Source organism: Lissotriton helveticus, chromosome 3_1 (genome assembly GCF_964261635.1).
Source record: "Lissotriton helveticus chromosome 3_1, aLisHel1.1, whole genome shotgun sequence".
NCBI classification, from domain to species: Eukaryota; Metazoa; Chordata; class Amphibia; order Caudata; family Salamandridae; genus Lissotriton; species Lissotriton helveticus.
The window spans coordinates 290,900,597-290,919,712 of NC_136061.1; the positions used below are offsets into that span (position 1 = coordinate 290,900,597).

Below are 19,116 nucleotides of genomic sequence, written 5' to 3' on the forward strand. Positions count from 1 at the left end.
TTCATAGGTCCCGTCCAAAACAGTAAACTGATACGCAGGTTAACAAGGACTCTTGAGGCAGTAGTGAATGTGACTGCATCTGCCCTGGCGAACTTGACCCAGGAGCAGTCTGCCATTAGACTTGTCGTTCTTCAAAATCGCCTCGTTCTAGACGTCATCTTGGCAGATAGGGGCGAAGCTTGTAGCGTGATCCGATCTAGTTGTTGCGTTTTCATCCCAAATAACGCGCCATCTGTGTATGCAGCGATAACAAGGCTCCACAAGATTGCTCATGGCATACATCAAGACCCAGGCACATGGACTTGGTCCAGTTGGCTCTGGGGTGTGATATCTGCTTGGGGGTGGAAAGTGTTGTCCTTCCTAGGAATGATCCTACTCCTGATATTTGGCTGCTGTCTCTGTCTGCAGTGTGGCCCGGCCATTTGCGGCCTGTGTGCAACTGCCTGTATTCCACATCCAAGTATACAAAGGGTTAAGGACGAACAAATGATGCTGTATGATCAACTATACGGTCTCATGAATATAGATGTATCCTGAAGGGTTACGTAGGGGACAAGGAGGGAATGAGGAAAATGAAATTTTGCCTGACCAAGATGTCCCCTGCGTGTACCCTATGTTACATGTGTGGTACATATATGTGCATGTCACCCATGCATATTTTCCCTTAAGTGGCCTGAACAAAGAGGCCTCTGCATTTACGTCCTGCTTTAGGATGCCAGTATTTAAGTCTCCCATACAAGAAATATTAAGCTAACATGAAGGCCCATGTATTTACATTGTGCACTTTTAAATAAATCACGATGAAACCTTTTTTGTGGTTCAGCTGAGCCACTTTCTGAAATAAGGGTTTTTCATGACTCCTGACACACTGAAAGCTGCAATTACGTATCTCTGACCTCGCATGCTTCTAGCTCAGCCGAAAGAAATCCAGCAAGGGCTGCCAAGACAGTATATTTTGCTTAACAGTTATCTGCATGCCCGGTGAAAAAGGTAAACAGAACCCGTCTGCTGAGATAGGGCCCAGCTTTTCTGTCTCTGGTTAAATGAAATTACAGTACTTGCATCTGTAAAAAGCTCACAGCCCCCATGTAATGAACGAAGAAATATATGCTTTTTCTGATTCTTAGCGATGAATAACCTTTGCTTCAGATAATACATCCCCGATATCAAGATATCAGTTAGTACCAGACGTGCTGGTCGCCTTGACACTAAAGATCTCTCTACTAGACTGAAAGTCAGCTCTCCTCCCAGTTACACGTCAATTGCACGTCATGCTCAAGTTGCGTGCACAAGTAGGGCAAAGTTCCAGCCTGCCATGTAACTCCTCCTCTGTGTACCACCCACCTATGACACCTACCTATCACCTTCCTGTGACTCATTAAGTGTACACCCTCATGCACGCCCACATGCTCTTATCTCTTTCCCTCTTGCACTGCTTGGAGCGCTCCTCCCTATGTACAAGGAGTAAAATGTATATATGTTGTTCATTGTTATTAAATGTTAGAAGACCCTTCCTGAACCTCAGTGGTGATGGAACAGATTCTCCCTTAACTCGAGTTATTGGAATAAAGCCCTTTTAACTTGGACACCACGGACTCTCTGCCTCTCATTTGATACATGCTAATTGTTAATGCCTAGAAATTATGCCAGGGTAATTATTTTATTTACCACACAATCAAGGCACAACTTCCCAACACTGTATGATGTCACCACCTCCGGATGTTCTCTTTGTACATAGCGTTGGTCTGACCTATGGATACTAAACCCTTCGGTTGTACCCTTGAATCTTGATTGAGATATCTTAGTGTCTGTGGGCCAAACTAACCATCCCTTCTAATTGGGGTCTGAAGTATTGTACTGCATGATCTCATCTATTGTATCCCCTCCACACTATGTAAAGTTTTGCCACCCCTCAAAGTGTGATGGTGTTGAAATCCGAGGTGTGTTCAAATAGTTGTTCTTGGCTAGTCCAAGAGAGGAATTCTGTTCCACAGTGTCATTCAGAAATATTATCTGCTGCGGAATGAGGCACGCACTAAAAAGTCCTTCCATTTCCTGAACTTGCCATTCTCCAGAACCCCAGACTTATTTTGTGTCTATAGTGTCCTTCCATAAGTTGAAACCCTGTTCAGACAGTTGGGAAATAAAGGATGCAGAATATATGTGTTTGGTGTTAGCATATTTTTCTGTGCAGTTGTAGGTGCAAAGTTATAGTAATATGAGGTTGGGTCGGAAGTGGTAAAACCCTGAAATATAAGAATATTTCTGTACAAACGTTTTCGAACTTCCTTTTAGTGGTGTTGGGCAATGTTACCATTGGTGATAAGGAAAAACATTTCGTGGGATACTGGATTTGTGTAAAAAGTGATGACCATAATAATGGTGACAGTAGATAGTGTTATAGTCTGATGTGTCTTCTAACAGTTCAGTGCTTGAAAATGCAGCAGATTGTTCTAAATCAGACAACATATTATTTACATTTACAAAATTCCAATCATCGGAAAATGTACTGGAGGTAAATGAAAAAAATTAAATCCAGTATTTGTAAAACGCACAATTACCCGAGAGTGTCAAGGCGCTGGAGGCCGTCGGGAAATTAACCAAGCCATTGCCCAGTCACATGGTGCTGGACTAACCAGCCAGCGGCACCAGGGATCGAACCGCAAACCCCGTGGTCCCGAGTCAGGCGCCCTGACCGCTGCGCCACACCTCTACTGAATCATTTAGAGACATTTTAAACAAATATGGTATTTTGAAAAGTTCAGTGGGATCAAATACATCATAATCAACTTTGTCCCAAACTATACTATCAGGAATTGGAACAGTTGTAATGTTCACTGAGAACAGGTCTCTTTGTTCACAATGAGATGATGTATGAGGTTTCAGGACCAAGTTCACATTTGATACGGCAGAGCATTCTGGGAGATATTTTCCATTTATGAGTTAGCAAAAGACAGTCACTCGGCCAATTCAGAACGGAAAAAAAAATATTCCAGTTATGATCCAGAGCTGGAGCCAAGGTGATACTAAGTAAGTCTTTTTCAGAAAAGCAGTTTGTTCTGCCCCCTTTGCGACTTCATCGGCCAATGAATTCCCATCAACGTGAACGCCATCACGCTGATGACTCAGAGTGTGTATCACGTGAGCTCTTGGTTGTTGGTTTTTCAACTCTGCTACCTGTTCCCACATCTGAGTTAGCATATCAGTTTTGGAGAGACCTTGGCCTAGCTTTTTCACCCAGACTGATTAATGTAATGTATCTCCACTTACAATACCTATAACATGTGTTATTATTTTCTAAAGGTTATTCTTTATATTTTAGGTCACTTAAGTGATATTCATGCTAGGTAAGTAGCTTCTTGCAAAGCTGCTTCAACAATGCAAGAAAACGAATAGTCATTTGATGTCACTTCCTGTGAAGTTACATCTTAGAGAGGCCTTGCATGTTCCTATTCAACCCAGGACCGACAAATCTTAGAACCAGCCGTGAATCCCATGTATGGAAAAATGTAGTTTCCCCTACTCTAAGTACACAGCAGATTACAGAAATGATGCACCACCATTTAAGAATGGGAAATAGCTTGCAGGGAAGCTGGCTGCATATCCAAACACAAGAGGAAAGACGTGAGGCTTTAGAGGAGAAAAGTAGGTTTCCAGTTGCTGTATAGAGCAATCTTTTGAGCCAGCCTTTGTCATTACTGCAAAGCATACATTCTCAGCTGACACCATCCACTTAATGCACACTGTGACAGTTGTATCTGTCTTCTGCTAAGCAGTCAAAGAGCTGACAGCAAGGCATGTTTTAGAATTCATGCCTTTGACAAAATCAGCAATAAAGCTTCAACCCTAATAAGGCCAATCCGGAAATTGTGATTAATATCAGTATGAAGACCTGAAGTTTAAATAACATCTACAAATTAATACACCACAAGGTATATTGATTCCACCCATTATTGGTAATGCACATGGGCATTGGCTCCATTGTTATATTGTTTTTTCCACACAAAGGGTGAAGATGTAGAGCAAAGAGATACAGAAAAGATGACCATGCGAAGGAATATTAAAGATGAAAGAAGAAAAGTCTGCAACAATGAAAGGCTTTTTGGGAGGAAGGTGGGCGCATGTGAATATACAGTACTACACATCACGAACAGCTGTAATAATTTCTGTTTGTTGCATGTGTGGAGGTAGATACACATGCTGTGCAGACAGTAAAGAAGTCCTCACTTAAGGCAGTGGCTAACCTGAGGATGCTGCAGAAGACTGAAAAAGTATGCGCGAGACAGCCGGGTCAACTCTAGCCTGTTGGCGAGCTAAAACATCTGCACAGTAATGTTTAGTAAAAATGTGGGAAGTATTCCAAGTAGCTGCTTTGCAAATGTCTGCCATAGGACTATTACCCTAGAAAGCCATAGATGCTCCTTTTTTATGGGTTGAGTTGGGTCTGGGAGGGACAGGCAAAGGTCCGTTGGCTTTGGCATAACAGTTCTGTATGCATTTGACCAATTACATTTGAGTGCTATACCTGCCTTGCACAGAGCACAAATCTTGTGGGATTTGGAGAAAGAGACAAAGAGCTGTTGTGTTTTATGGAAGGGCTTAGTCCTGTCAATGTAGGACATAAGTGCTCTTTGGACATCTAATGTGTGAAGAGTTCGTTCTGCTACTGACTCTGGATTTAGGAACACTGGAAGTTCTAGAGTTCAGTTAAGGTGAAAGCAAGAGACCACCTTTGGAAGGAATTTGGGGTTTGTCCTGAGAACTACCCTATTATTGTGTACTTGGAAAAAAGATCCTTCGAGAGTAAGTGCCTGATGCTCACTGACACGCCTGAGGGGAATGATAGCTACCAAGAAAGCTACCTTCCAGGAAAGAAATTGTACGGTGTAAGTGTTGAGTGGCTTGAAAGGAGGGTCCATAAGCCTTGTTAAAACGATATTGAGGTTCCACACAGGGGCAGGTTGCACCCTTGGTGGGATAATCCTTTTGAGTCCCTCCATATAAGCTTTGATAACAGAAACCCTGAAAAGGGAAGTGTGTTCTCTGTTTTGAAGGTAAACACCAACAGCATCCAAAGGAAACCTGATAGAAGTGTAAACTAGGCCTGACTTCTGCAAGTGGAGCAGATAACTGACAATATAATATCTTGGACTGCTTCCTGGAGAGGGCAAATACATCTAGGAAGAGGGTAGTGCACAAAACTTTTCCATTTAGCTGTGTCGTAGGCTCTGGTCGTAGGCTTGCGAGCCTCATTAATGATGGTCATACACTCTGAAGTCAATTTAATCGACCCAAACTCTAGGACTTCAGGAGCCAAATCGCAAGATTGAGCTGTTCTATTTGGGGTTGGGATGCCAGAGTGTGCTCTGAGTGTTAGAGAAAGTCTGGCCAGTTGGGTAGCTTCTCATGAGGCACTATAAAGAGGTCGAGGAGGGTGCTGAACCAGGGCTGCCTGGCCCAGGTGGGGGCTACTAAGACGAGAATGAAGGATGTTTGTCAAAGGCTTTGAATCATGACTGAGGGTGAGGCAGAAAAGCGCAGGCAAATATTGCTGACCAGTTCATACATAGTGTATTGCCCATGGACTGTGGGTGTGGAAACCTGGAGAAGAAGTGTGGGCATTTTACTTTTTCGGCAGTGACAAAGAGTTCTATGTGAGCAAAACCCCAACGACGGACGTATGGGAGTAGGAGGTGGAGTACCCACATGTGTACTTGTTGCAGCATCCTTCTGTGAAGAATTGCAAAATCCTCACCCACTCCTGGTGATGGATCGCCCACCGCCAAATGCCCTGGGTTAGAGCAGACAACTGTAGAGAGGGAGTGCTATTACTGTAGCTAGAACATGGAAACTGCTACCTTGTGTTGGATGCATGAGAGGAAGGCCCTGTGGGCAGTTGAATGGCTAGCAACTCCAGATGGTTGATGTAAAGACCCTATTGGTGGGGTGACCATATCCCTTGAATGGTCAACTCATGTAAGTGTGCCCCCCAACCAGTGAGAGAGGCATCTGTTGTGATGGTAATGTGCGGTACTGGGTTCAAAAAGGCCCATCCTTGTGACAGGTTGCCATTCCACCACTGCAGAGAGCGATGAGTACATCTCCAGATAAAGACTTGGGGCCACATGTACGACCCGTTTTTGCATGCGCAAACGGGTTTACGAACCCGTTTGTGCATGCAAAAACATATTGGGCCATGTACATAGCCTATTTAGAGAGTCGCAGTTTTTTGCGACTCGCTAAATAGGTTTTGCTACTCAGTAAATAGGTTTTTAGACTTGCTATTTGGAAGGGACATTCGAGTCTCAAAACAATGTACCAATGTTTTGGGATCGCAATTGCAGTCGCAAAACACTCGCAATTACCACCTACTTCAAGTAGAAGTCACGGTCTCCTCTGTCTAAGCAAGACATGTTGGGATTGAACTTTATACATAGATATTATACAGATGTTCGTCCTGCTGTCAGTCCTGCTGCGCTTCCAAGAAGCCTCATTCATAATGTATGAGTTTCGAACTAGGGAAAAACCCGCGTTCTGAATGCAGTGTCGTATCTAGGTAAAAGCTCAGTCCCTATGAACCGTTATGTATGTCATGTAGGGAAGGATATAGGTGAAAGGTTGCAGTGTTACCTGCATTTATATAGGGTACCTATATGGAATATAACATCACATGTGTAACCTGGCATGTAGGACTATGGCAATGGAAGGAGGAACAGAAGGGCAAGGAGGAATTAGACGAGGCAAGGGAGGTAGTGGAGATGTGCCTCTGCCATGGGGCCAAGGCTTTTTAGGCACAGACTGCAAAGATGGATTTAATGCTTCCTCAAAAGTCAGTTTCCTCCTGGGAGGAATAGGATCCTTTGCTTTGAGAGGAAGCTGAGCTAAGATCCATCTGACATCAAGCTCCTCTTGGAGGCATTGGAGGATGGGTTGGTCTTGATCCTCAGAAACAGTAGAGGAAGCTGCCCTAAACGCCTGTCATTTTGTAGCCGAGGATGGCTGTTGACCCGCCCGCACCAAGATTTCGGCTCCAAAGACACTGACTCCGGGGTTGGCTTTGTAGGTGGTTTTGAGGCTGCAGCTGAAGGGAAATCCAAAGTCAAAGGGCAAGGCCTTGAGGAGGACTTCAACACCGAGAGGTGGGAGGGCGCCGGGTCCGAATCAAAAGTTTGTTGCTGACAATGGCCTTGTGGTGGACTAGAGGCCTCAAGACGGCCTGTGAGCTTTAAGCTCAACCCCTTTGAGGGTGATGCTCCCCTTCTGAGTGAATTTAAGGATTGAGTGGTGGCATATCCATACTCACTGTGACTGTTTTTTATGCTAGACACTGTACGGGTGGTGTCTTTTCCGCTTTGGCATTGAATCCGAATCTCTCCTCCAGCGAGAACACCTCAACCTTTGCGCCAGAAGCCTCTAGCTGCTGCTTCTCCTCAGTGTCCTCCTCTCTGAACATGTCTGGAATATCGTCCTCTCTGCATTGTGTCATCAAAGTCGTGGCAATGCGACAGTCTTGCCAGTAACGGAAAATCTTCTTATTTCGGATGGCAAAGCTTGCCAAACAGCAAGGTGCCCTCCTGATGGTCCAAGGACAGACAGAGGTTACACACCTGTTCACTGGCCTTTCGGTCGATACTTTGCGCAGTAGCAGAATGGGGTCCTTTCTTTCACAGGCACATTCTCAAGCAAAGAGGAACAGATGGAGCCCTGTTCGGGGCGTGGAAGGTGTTCAATCGCAGAGCTGAAGAAAAAAGGGTATGCAACGCTTGAAGTCTCAGACAACTGTTGTTTCGTCCGACGAGTGAGATGGATCCGTGCGGGCTCGGCGACAACACCAGGCAGCATCGAACCAGAACTTGAAGAGACATGTCTGTACCCAATGGCAGAGAAAAACAATCTAACAATGGAGCCAATGCCTTGCGCACTACCAGTAATGGGTAGAGTCACTATACCTCATGACTCAAAAGACTTCTTTGAAGAAGCACAACTTTCACATGTCCGAGCCCAACACTAGAAGTCAGGAGTATGCACAGCATCTTTATCTACAGCTACACATGCCACAAACAAAAGGTTCCTGAGTGCATTTGCCTTTGCTTGGCACAATTTCACGTCTGTAGCTATGCAATGTTTTAATGTGCAGATTTACAGAGTATAAGCCACAGGAATGAACTTTATGCAGTGATCTACATCAATCGATAATCTGAATATAGCCATAAGATTTGTATTACTTATTGAAAGATTTTAAACGAAAGAAACATTAACTGATGCAAAATGATGCGGGAGCCACTTTGGTCATGCAAAAGGTCACGAATGTTTTCAACAAATATTGAGGAACTGCTTTTCACTGCCTTTGGACATCAGCGTGACCTCAGTTAAACTTCATAGAGGAAAGGGAAATTTCAACATGGGTATCTGAGGAATAGGATGGTACACTGCCTCTTTGAATGGAATAGCATATCATCATTCTATACGTAAAGTCATCATTCAACAGCATCACTCAAATAAAAGGAGAGACACTGTATACCAGCTGCAGCAACATCTCAACTCATTGCAGCTTAGTACAACACCTGTGTGTGTTCTGTAATTACACACTGCAAGCAGTTATCATAATACAAATCTGATTCCAGTGTATGCCCACATTGACGGATGATGCTGTCATATGGTTTAACGGTAGGATACAAGAGATTTAACGTACCACTGATGGGTCTGTCCATCTTGGGCATCTCTGTAGGCTTGCAAAATCATGATGACGTGTGAGAAATTTCTCCTCACCTCCCCATCGCTGAGGCAATTCAGGTAAATCCATGCTTTGATGTCCCTTGAGGATTCGGGCAAAGGCATTTATGTAAAGCCCCTCAACTGTTGGTAAAATTGAAATAAAGGAGAAAGAAATGTCACTTTAAATTGATAAACAGTTGAAATCTTCTGTCTTAAAAATCCAGCCCAACCCCAAGACGTACACTATTTCCCCAACTCCTGATTTAGGAGCATCCCCTTATACTCTGACATTGAACACTACAACTGCCTTCTGTTTGCTGTCACCAACCAAAAGACATTGTTGTGACAATGACACAAGGTTGATCAGAATGTAATGTAGCCAGTGGCAGAGGGAGAGGAAGCCCTTGGGCACTCGCCTTTATAAGGATGTGTCTGTCTTGGAAAAGTAACCCTGCAAAGGGATGCAGAAGTCTGCCTTGTTGAACCAAGTTGCTCATTATTGCAACTTTTATGAAAATGAAAAAGGGCTGAGAACAGGAAAGACAGCTGCCTTCCTAACTAAACAAATACTCACTCAAATACCCCTTATAGTAATTTAGTTGCACAATTAAAAAAAGCACTACTTGTGCAGCTTGGATGATAAGTGTCATAAAAAGCTGAACAGAATATCTCAACAAAAACAATTTCTCAAATCAAAAGCATCTTTTTTGGATTTGTTTTCAATGCCGAGAAGCCCCATGACAAAAATAAACTATCCCCCCCATCATCAAGGTGTGATGTTGCATTCAGTTTTCAAGATTGATAAAAAGGACAGCACATTAATAATATCAAAAATGAAATCCTTTTAGAACTAAAGGTGGTATATAATTAGGGGTGGGCGGAATTTGCGTAATCGCGTTACACAAATCTCCACGAAACAGTGAAAAATACCTGCGAACACGCAGAAATTCCACGAACACACATAATTGCTTGTTCACGGTGCTTTTTTCCTGTTCACAATTGCTGTTTGCGTGCTCAGGGGGAAATATCTCGCGAACACGCATTTTGAGAATGCAAAAAAGCAAAAAATGCCGCGAAGTTGCAGAACGCATATTTTTGGGCAGTTATGTGTTCTCGCGGAACGAGAAATTACCCAAATTCCACAAATTCCACAAGCGGAACGGAATTTACCGCCCAGGCCTATATATAATGTCAGTCTGAAGACAATTTAATGGACTAAATCTATTTGGAACAGTGCCAGGACACTTATCTCACCCATTACTTTGTAGGGCTTCAATTTTTATTAGATTATTCCTTCGCATTGTGGAGTAATTGTCACGGCTGCAGGCAAAAGTTTAGAGTGAGGCAAACCATGGTGTTTGATGCTGGGACCCGCTATCCTTTCTGCCATTTTCAGCAGAGTCTGCAAACGACAGAGGCTGCTTCTGCTGAACCCAACTTAGCACCTTGGCGAAATGAGTATGACAGGGGGTGCAGTCAGACGCGATCATGGAAGCGGTATTTCACTCCTCACAATCTGGATCTCAGGGACACAGCCAGTGATTGGAGCGAGGTGAAGCACTCCAGTCAGAAACGAACCTGAACTTTACAACGTGCTAATTTGTGTAGCGTGTTCACATCAATTTATCAAACACTTTTTTAATGTAGGAATTAACATTTTTGCAGCACACTAATCATTGTAGGGATGTGAAAGAAATCCCAAAACAAGAGTACCCTAAAGAATTTTGCAGTTTTACCCAGACTTAGGAGGCAGCACAGGATTAAATCTCTTCTTACTCTGGAGTCCGTAGACCTGGGTGATCCTCGCCCGCATGCCTATTTCCTGGTGATAGCGAATGACTTGGCTCAGGTTGATGTATGTCATCTGTCTCTGGTTCACAGGTATTTTCTGAATATCAAAACGATCTTGATACCAAGTTTCCACCTCATCACCTGTAACTGAAGACACAACATCAAGGACATCAAATTACAAAGAATTGACTATTAGAAAGAGAGCCCAACAAAGCCTATCCCATAAGCAAATACAAACTTCAATAAATCCAAAATGTAGCTACTTGCCTCATTTTTTCCTTACCCCACAAAACAAGTAAAACTTTCCAATTTCTCATAAATCCCTGTACAAAAACAAAACGAATGCAAGGCTCTTTATATGGTTCTGAGAGTTTAGTGGAGTGTAAGACAGTGATCAGAGATAACATCTGCAAGGTTTGTAACTGGTGCAACAAAGTTTGTTCAAGGGCACCAATTCTAATTAATCTACACTTGAAAGCAAGAATGCTGTTCAAGATACTGGGCATTACTTACATGTGATATACCTATCACAACCAAGTTACCTCCCTGATGACCTCGTCACTAAAGAAGTTCATGGCTGGTGAGAGGCAAGACCCGAAATAATTACCTGTGGCTGAAATTGATTCAAGCAGTCCAACCATCACTTTTTTTACATTTCAATTGTCAAAGAGATGTAACACACATCTCAGAGTGGCTCTCTTAAAAACAGTAAAAGGCAAAGCAGCAAACCAAGCAAACTACTGCCCAAAAATGTGTGGAGGTCTTCCGGAAGGCATAAGGGTATTTATTCCCATACTCCTCAGATTCAGAATGTCCTCGAAAACCTACTTATTTTTAAAAAATCATGGAAGTTTATTTAGTTATTTAAATTTCGGACTCCACCACGATCTTTGCATAAACTCTTTGTACCATTCATTCCCTTGTGGAAACTAGCTGAAATGGCTTTTTAGCATCAGCTGAAGACATTTTGCTTTTTGGCAGCCATTTTAGTTAGCCATGTGCTCGCCATGTGCTTTCTCTCTCTTTACTATTGCCTGCCCTTGTATTCTGCTTAAGTCATCAGTTACAGTTAACTCCTTCAGTACTGGGCCAGAGCACTGCACATGCTCAGAAAGATAGTGATCATAATGCCTTGATCTTGGAGTTGCAGTTGCCTGCCACTGGGATTAATTTTGATTCCGAAACGCTAGCAGATGATAGATTAACACTTAACAATGATAGGAGGAAAATTAGATGGTCATGGATTGAACAATCGCCCAAAAGACTGGCTTCCCTATATGAATCTATCATATCTACTCTCCTGAAACTAGAAAAGCTTTTTTCCGTAGATGGTACTGCTACATCGGTAATAGATGTAGCCAAGATGCACGAGGAATTGACAGTTATCCTGGTGGACACGTTCGGGCCTGTGGGTACACAGGGGTGGAGGGTAAATCGGTCTTGGTTTGATAGCAGCTATCGGGAGGCAAAGATGGCCTTGATAGAAGCTATAAAATCCAAGAACAGAATTCAAATTAAAACAGCGAGGGACATCTATAAAGATAGCATTACACTTGTAAAATAAACATGGGAAATCGATCAAGGGGCATCCCTGAAACAGGCTCTAGTTGTTAAGGATATGACAGCCTTCTGGAACATTGTCAGCACAGGTAGTAATAATGGAAAGCCGACTGTAGAGCCCAACATAGCAGCCAACAGCTGGAAAGAGCACTTCCAGGCCCTTTACTCTCCCCTGGAGACTGAGGTCAGTGTGTTGACCTTAGCAACCCAGCCACCACAAAACTCCTATACGGTGACCCTTGAGTTGACATTGACTGAAATTATTAGTGCCATAAGCCAAATAGCCCCCAGTAAAACCCCAGGACTGGATAAGATTCCTGGGGACCTCTTCCTTGCTGAGCTTAACATTTGAGGGCAATACTTATGGGTGTTTTTCAATGCTATATTACCCACTAACTATAGGCCAATCAGCCTGATTGATGTAACCCAAAACATCTTTGCACAAATCTTCTTGAGTCGCCTACAGACATGACTGGATGAACACAATGTGATGAGCACACTTCTAGCTGGTTTTAGGAAAAAAACATCCACTATTGACCAAATATTTAGGCTACAGCTCCTCTATTGGAAAACGGTCCATTTCGAGGGAGGTAGCCTTTATGTGGTCTCTGCGGATCTAAAAAGTGCCTTTGATGTGCCCAGGAATGCACTTTGGGCGGTATTAAGTGATCTTGGAGTCTTTTGAACCTGTTAAGGAGACTCCACGAAGGCAACTTCACCCAAATCAGGTATGGGAAGCATGGGGAACTTACCTCACCTATCCCAGTCAATAGAGGAGTTAGACAGGGTTGTATTCCCCTAACTTGCTTTGTATTTATATCAGTGGCTTGGTCTGTGTTTTGTGCTGTTTGAAAGATATTGACGCTCCCAAGCTAGCGCATGCCGGCATTGATGTTTGCAGATAACACCCTTTTGCTCTCCAAGACACCGATGGGCATCCAGAGAATCCTTGACGGCTTTAGAGAGTTTTGTAGAAGTAGAGGGTTGGAGAGCAATATACAAAAGACTAAATATATGGTCTTCAACCCCGCCAGCACGACCTGCCCAAAACCCACGTGTAAATGGCATCCAATTAGAAAGGGTGACTGTTTTTGATTATCTAGGACTCGCCCTAACAGAAAGTATGGATTGGGGGCCACAAATGGAGAAAACAAGTATTAATCCAGCCCAGACCATAGGTGGGCTGGCCAAGCTTTATAGAAATTCCTGCCATAAGCCCGTAGGCCCAGTTCTAGAGATTTATAAAACCCAACTAATGGGTGCTGCTTTATATGGGGCAGAACTATGGGGCATTGTTCTCCAAAAACCATTATAAAGATTGAGAATAAATTTTGTAGACAGGTTTTTGGCCTTCCAGTGAGTTCCCCACTCACTCCACTGGGCTTGGATATAGAGGTGACACCAATTGTAAAGGAAATTGGTTGTAGACCCCTAACATTCTAGCGGCGATGATGGGTGACCCCTGAATTGTCTGAGTATAGGACAGAGTTAAAGGAGGTACTGGGGCTCCCTGGTAAAGGAAAGCTGGCATGGTTTGCATATATTAAGGCAGGTTTTCACAATATAGTTAGGGAGAGTCTGTGAAGTAACCCGTAGGTAGACGGTTCTGCAATATCGCGCAAACAACTAGTTAGTAGCTATATGGTGGGTAAACTTGCACAACTGTATGAACACTCAGCCACTGGTCCTCTAACAGACAACTTCCTAAAAATTAAGGATACCTATAACTTGGAGCCATGTCTAGATGAGATAAAACCGGCATAAGCAAGGAAACTGTACTTACAGTTCAGGCATGGCTCGCTTCTGCTACGCGCATGTACTAATAAATGGGCTGGCAGTTCTCCCCTGCGGTGCCCTGAATACAGTAGCATGGAGGAGACTGAAATACATGTATTTTTCTTTTGTCCTGTATATAAAAAAATAAGGCAAAGATGGTTTATTCAATTGTGCAGAGAACCTAGATACAAGGTGTTGTGAAGAAGCATTTAGACTTCTGAAATATAACACCCAGATGCCAATCGTATACTCTGTAGCATGTTTTTTAATCTCTATGTGGCAGGGGCGTAAGGTGGTTCTAGGAGTTGAAAAATTAATTTAATGTTGATGATTTTTTACAGGTGTATAGTATCAATTCTATCTAGTTTTATTGGATGTTTAGTCTTTTTTATCTGTTTTTATATATGGTGTTTTTTTTCTAATGTTCTTTTATGGTCCACTGACCAAAATAAAGATTTATATGATGAGGATAATGAATAGCCAACATACATTTGGTCCAAGACTTTTGAAGGTCTGATTCTTACTTATGTGGCAGAATGAGGTGGGACTTTTTACCTTTAGAGATATTCATGATCAGTACAATTATAGCAGTCTTGGGAATATTTGAAATTCAAACGGTGGAATGCATCTGTAATCTCTAGTTGATGCAGAATCCATTGTTTTTTTTGTATGTGGCATGGACATTACCCAGAGGTGTTAGTGCGCTTTACAATAGAGCATACAATGTTACTTGAGAAATTCAGAGTAACAGGGAAGTAGGGGACAATACGTATAGCTACTATGTTTATTAATGGAAAGAGTTACATATTTACAAATTAAATATTCATTACAAATTACATATTTAGAAAGTTAAAGCGATTAAGGATACACAAATACATCACACATATTTACAGAGTTCAAGCAGAACAGTCGCTATAGCTCTTGAGAGTGTAATGTAACAGTCAGGGTCACTCCATTAAATGTGATGACGTATGCCTGGTGGGGAGCTTGGCGAGGAGTGTTAGTTTTGTAGGTAGCGAGTTCCAAATTCAAGTAGCATTACCTGAGAAAGATTGCACCATAAGTCTTTCCCTTTTGAAAGTTGGAGATTCGAGCAGCGGAATTTCAGCATTTTGTGCGGGTCTACAGCTACCTGATATCTTGACTTTGTTTGCTAGATAGCAAGGGGTGAAAGTGTGAATGACTTTATGGGTGACACAAGCAGTCATGTACATGGCTGTGGCTTCAACAGGAAGCCAGCAAAGAGTTAACATCATAAGTGTGATTTGGTCATTTTTTTGGCCCAATAGATGAAATGTGCAGCTGAGTGAAGGATGGATTTTAAAGAAGATAGGTGGCCCTTGTGGAGGCCTGCAAGGTCCAGTCTGGCGAGTACCAAAGATTCAACAAGACTTTTCAGGTCTTGCTAAGTAATGTAACGTTGGATCTCCCAGAGAAGGCGCAGTTGGAAGCATGCATTATTGTCCATGGTGTTTATTTGGGATTGGAGGTAAAGTCTTTTGTCCAGGATGACACCCAGGGTTTTGGCACTGTCAACGATGGTAGGTTTACTGTTAAGAATGTTCAGGTTATCCATCCATGAATGAACAAGATGTCGAGAGTTTGAGGTAGAGCTAAGCAGTTTTAGAGGGATTGAGTTTTAGGTGATGAGATGCCATCCATTCTTGGATGGAGCTGAGGGTGGTGATGACAAATGAGATGTTGTATGCCGAGGACACCAGGTAGAGTTAGGTGTCGTCAGAATAGAAGTGATAAAGAATCCCAGCCTCTTTTGATAGGCTTCTTTGCGTTTCAATGTAAAGATGAAATGGGGTCGGAGCAAGGATAGAGCCTTGAGGGGACACCTTGATCCACAGCCTTTGGAGTTCAAAGAAAGTTTTCAATTTTATTCATCTGAGATCTCCCAGTGAGGTAAGATTCAACCCACTTAAGCACTGCTCCTTTAATTCCCATTTTTGTTTTAGTGTGTTAAAAAGTGTGTGATAGTTTACAGTATCAAAGGGTGCAGAAAGGTCAAGAAGGATCATGAGGCAGGAGTTGCAAGAGCCCAAGACTTGAAGGGCATCATGGATAACCTGTAGCAATGCTGTTTCGATGCTGCACCCTTGACTGAAGCCGATTTAAATTTCTTTAGAAGATTGTTGTCCTTGATGTGTTAGGTGAATTGCTCCGCTACAAATCTTTCTGTGATTTTGGTGTGGAAAGGGAGGTTGGGGATAGGGCGAAAGTTGTTAAGGTCATTCATATCACCTGAGGGTTTCTTTAGTAGTGGGGTCACCTGACGAGTTTTGAGGGCGTCAGGAAAAGATTGTCTTAGAAAGAGGTTAAACAGATTTGTCCAGTATGAGAGCATGTGTGTGTAGTGGTTGTTTGCATAAAGCAGCATTAGCCTAGCAAGCATAAGCCACTGCCACTGGTTTCATTTTCTTTTCATCATATTTTATAAAACCAGGCTAATACACTGCGCAAATATTTAAAACAATAGTACTTAGAAATGGCTATGAGAGAATAAATAAATTATGATAAGACATTCACAAAGTTATTTGCATGGATATTCTACTTACATGATCAAATAGCTTATTTTTTAATGCAAAGGGACTTTTACAATTCACAAAAGTAGTTCTGTACTCATAAGAGGATTTAACCACATGGAGGTTTCTGTATTAGTACAACTCTTATGGGAGGGAAGTGGGTATCCCAGGGTGAGAATGCTCTGAAAGCTTGCGAACACCCAAGCCTTTCCCACCCTAGAAAAGGTTTGAGATTTACTCTTGACAAGGGCAAGTGTAATGCCCTTTTCCCTTGGAAAACGTATTGGGGATTTTGGGCCAGATGTATGACCATTGGAAATTGCGACTTGCAATTTGCACTCGATTGCGAATTGCAAATTGCGAGTCGCAATTGCCAATGTACAGCAGTGTCTGAGACACTGTTTGCGATTCTCAATGGGGTCACACATTGCATGCCTCATGAATATTAATGAGGCACTAGCAATTTGTGACCCCCATTGAGAATGGCAGGCCCTCCCAGGTATGGTGGCCTGCTGGGCTCAGCAGACCTCCATGTCTGGGACTGTTTTTAAATAAAGCAGTTATTTTTAAACTGCAGCACGTTTTTCCTTAAAGGAACACGGGCTGCATTTAAAAATAAAAATGAAACGTTTTTGTTTCATTTATTAAGGGAAGGTTGTGGTCCCCCTTCATTTGCAAAGTAGAAGGGGCGCCTGGGGACCCCCTTCTCATTTGCGACTGCATTACCACCCTCTTGAAGAGGGCAGTAAATTGCAAGTGTTTTACGACCGCAATTGGGGTTGCAAAACATTCATACATTGGGCTGCGAGTCGCAAATAGGAAGTTACCCCTTGGAACACCCCTTACTAATTGCGAGTCGCGAAACACTATTTTGCAAGTCGCAATTTTTTGTGACTCGCAAAATAGTGCAGGCCTGGTCCTGCAGTGCAATGTAAAATATTTGGCATGGGGCACTATCTGTTTTGTCCACTATTGTCAAACGTGAAATATCATTGGGTCACTAAGTCGCACTCTTAGATTGGGTGATGTGAATCCTTACCATTCACAAAATAAATTATTGCATTGGCAGTTTTGTTACACAAGAGACTGGTCGCCTGCTATTAGGGTAGAGGATGTTGTCTGAAACTTAAACAGTGGGTTGATTCTCTTATATAGTACAATGAATAGCTTGACCTGCATGGAGAACTCGTGCCACACTCATCCAAACTCAGAGTCATTTGGAGCCCGCTGAAAAGGGGTGTTAATGGGGGATAGTTTTGGCGAACCCTCTGCTTATGGGGTGATAACTCACTGAATGCCAGATTTCTGTCATATATTGCATGTCGACTGAGAGCGCACTGGGTTTCTCCCATGTATATATAGTGTCATAAAGTGGAAGTGCCTTCCCTTTGTTGTATGGATTCATATGTACTAAACCTCTAATTTTTTAAATAATAATTTAATAAATAAAAAAAGTAGCTGAACTGCAGAATGTGAAACCAGAAAACCTGGGATTAATGCCGGCTTCCCCATTCCCCAATTGTGTGATATTAGGACATTGTTTTATTTCACTTTACCTCCTTTTTCTTCATTCATTGTCACATATGTAATACATGAGTTCAGGATGTGCGCTGTACAAAATCTTCTCTAGTTTTCGATTTGGTAAACTATAATGTTGTTCCACGTAAAATACCAACCTAGGTCCCCCAGTGGGTGTGCATGACATATAACTCCCTTGGTGCACTAGTGGCATCGTTGTCCGGGTGGTGGAGGGAGGCATGAATATTTCAAAGTTGAAGTTTGAAAAACATCACTTGTAAAAAATGCCTCTCAATGCAGTGATATAATTTGATGTACTAATAATAAATACGTTTATAAAGAGCATAGCTACTTCGACAGAAGTGTCCCAGCTCTAGTAAGTCCAGCTCCCAAAAGAAAGAGTCACAGCAGGCCAATGAGGAGACAGTCCATCGAAAGAGCCAGGTTTTTAAGTTTTTGTGGAACAGAAGCTCTGTTTTTGATAGCCTGGGATAATGTGGAAGAAAGTTCCATAACTTGAGTGCTAGAAAGCTAAAAAAAAAAAAACTGCCACCAATGTGAACTTTCTTCACTCTGGGGACCTGAGCTAGCCAAGGCCCCAGAGGGCCTAAGGTGAAAAGGTTCTGCATTTTAAAGAAAGTCACTTTTTTAAATGCGCAAAGATTTTATCATATTCTTGCATGATTGCTGCACATCTTTAACAATGAAAGTGTATCCTATAGATAAAAGGTGCAAGTACCCGCTTTGCTTCATTTCCTTCACTTTTGTTACCTGTAAATAATTGCTTGCCTGTATAAGCGTTTAACAGCTGAATGAATGTGCTGGGTGCTCCGTCAAGTAAACAGCCGCCCAGTGCTGCTGTTCATCAGGGGGCCACATGTAAAGTCAGGAAGGCCGCAAACGGCCAATCGCGTGAGTAGCTGGGTTAGGAAGCGATTCACCTAAAGTCAGGGCTTTAAGTGGACCGGGTCTCCCTGGGTCTGAGCACCGGCAGTTCTTTAAAGGGGGCCTTGAAACGGGTCTCTATCGAGCTCTGTTTTGTGCCCTGGCATTGGTGGTCCGTTTTTTGGCTGACAGCAGTGACAGCAGGCAAATTGAAGTGCACTGCTCACACTGCTCACTTCTCACTAGTGGAGAAGTTACAGCATGACGTCATGCCAGGTCAGCGTTGTAGGGAAAGGGAAATCCTTTAAAGAGAGTCATTTTCTCTCTGGATTTCCCTTCT

The 19,116-nt window shown here is 42.8% G+C and overlaps 1 protein-coding gene across 2 annotated transcripts in view; it reads right to left on the reverse strand.

Annotated features, from left to right (window-relative positions):
• LOC144822378 (uncharacterized) overlaps nucleotides 1–19,116 on the reverse strand; it is a 1,092,528-nt gene that overhangs the window by 333,445 nt on the left and 739,967 nt on the right. For both annotated transcript variants that reach the window (XM_078679823.1, XM_078679822.1), the window contains 2 exons: nucleotides 10,492–10,653; nucleotides 8,693–8,856 (listed from right to left, as the gene is read on the reverse strand). In XM_078679823.1, the coding sequence (XP_078535949.1) occupies nucleotides 8,693–8,856; nucleotides 10,492–10,653 (326 nt within the window). The remainder of the gene's footprint in view (nucleotides 1–8,692; nucleotides 8,857–10,491; nucleotides 10,654–19,116) is intronic.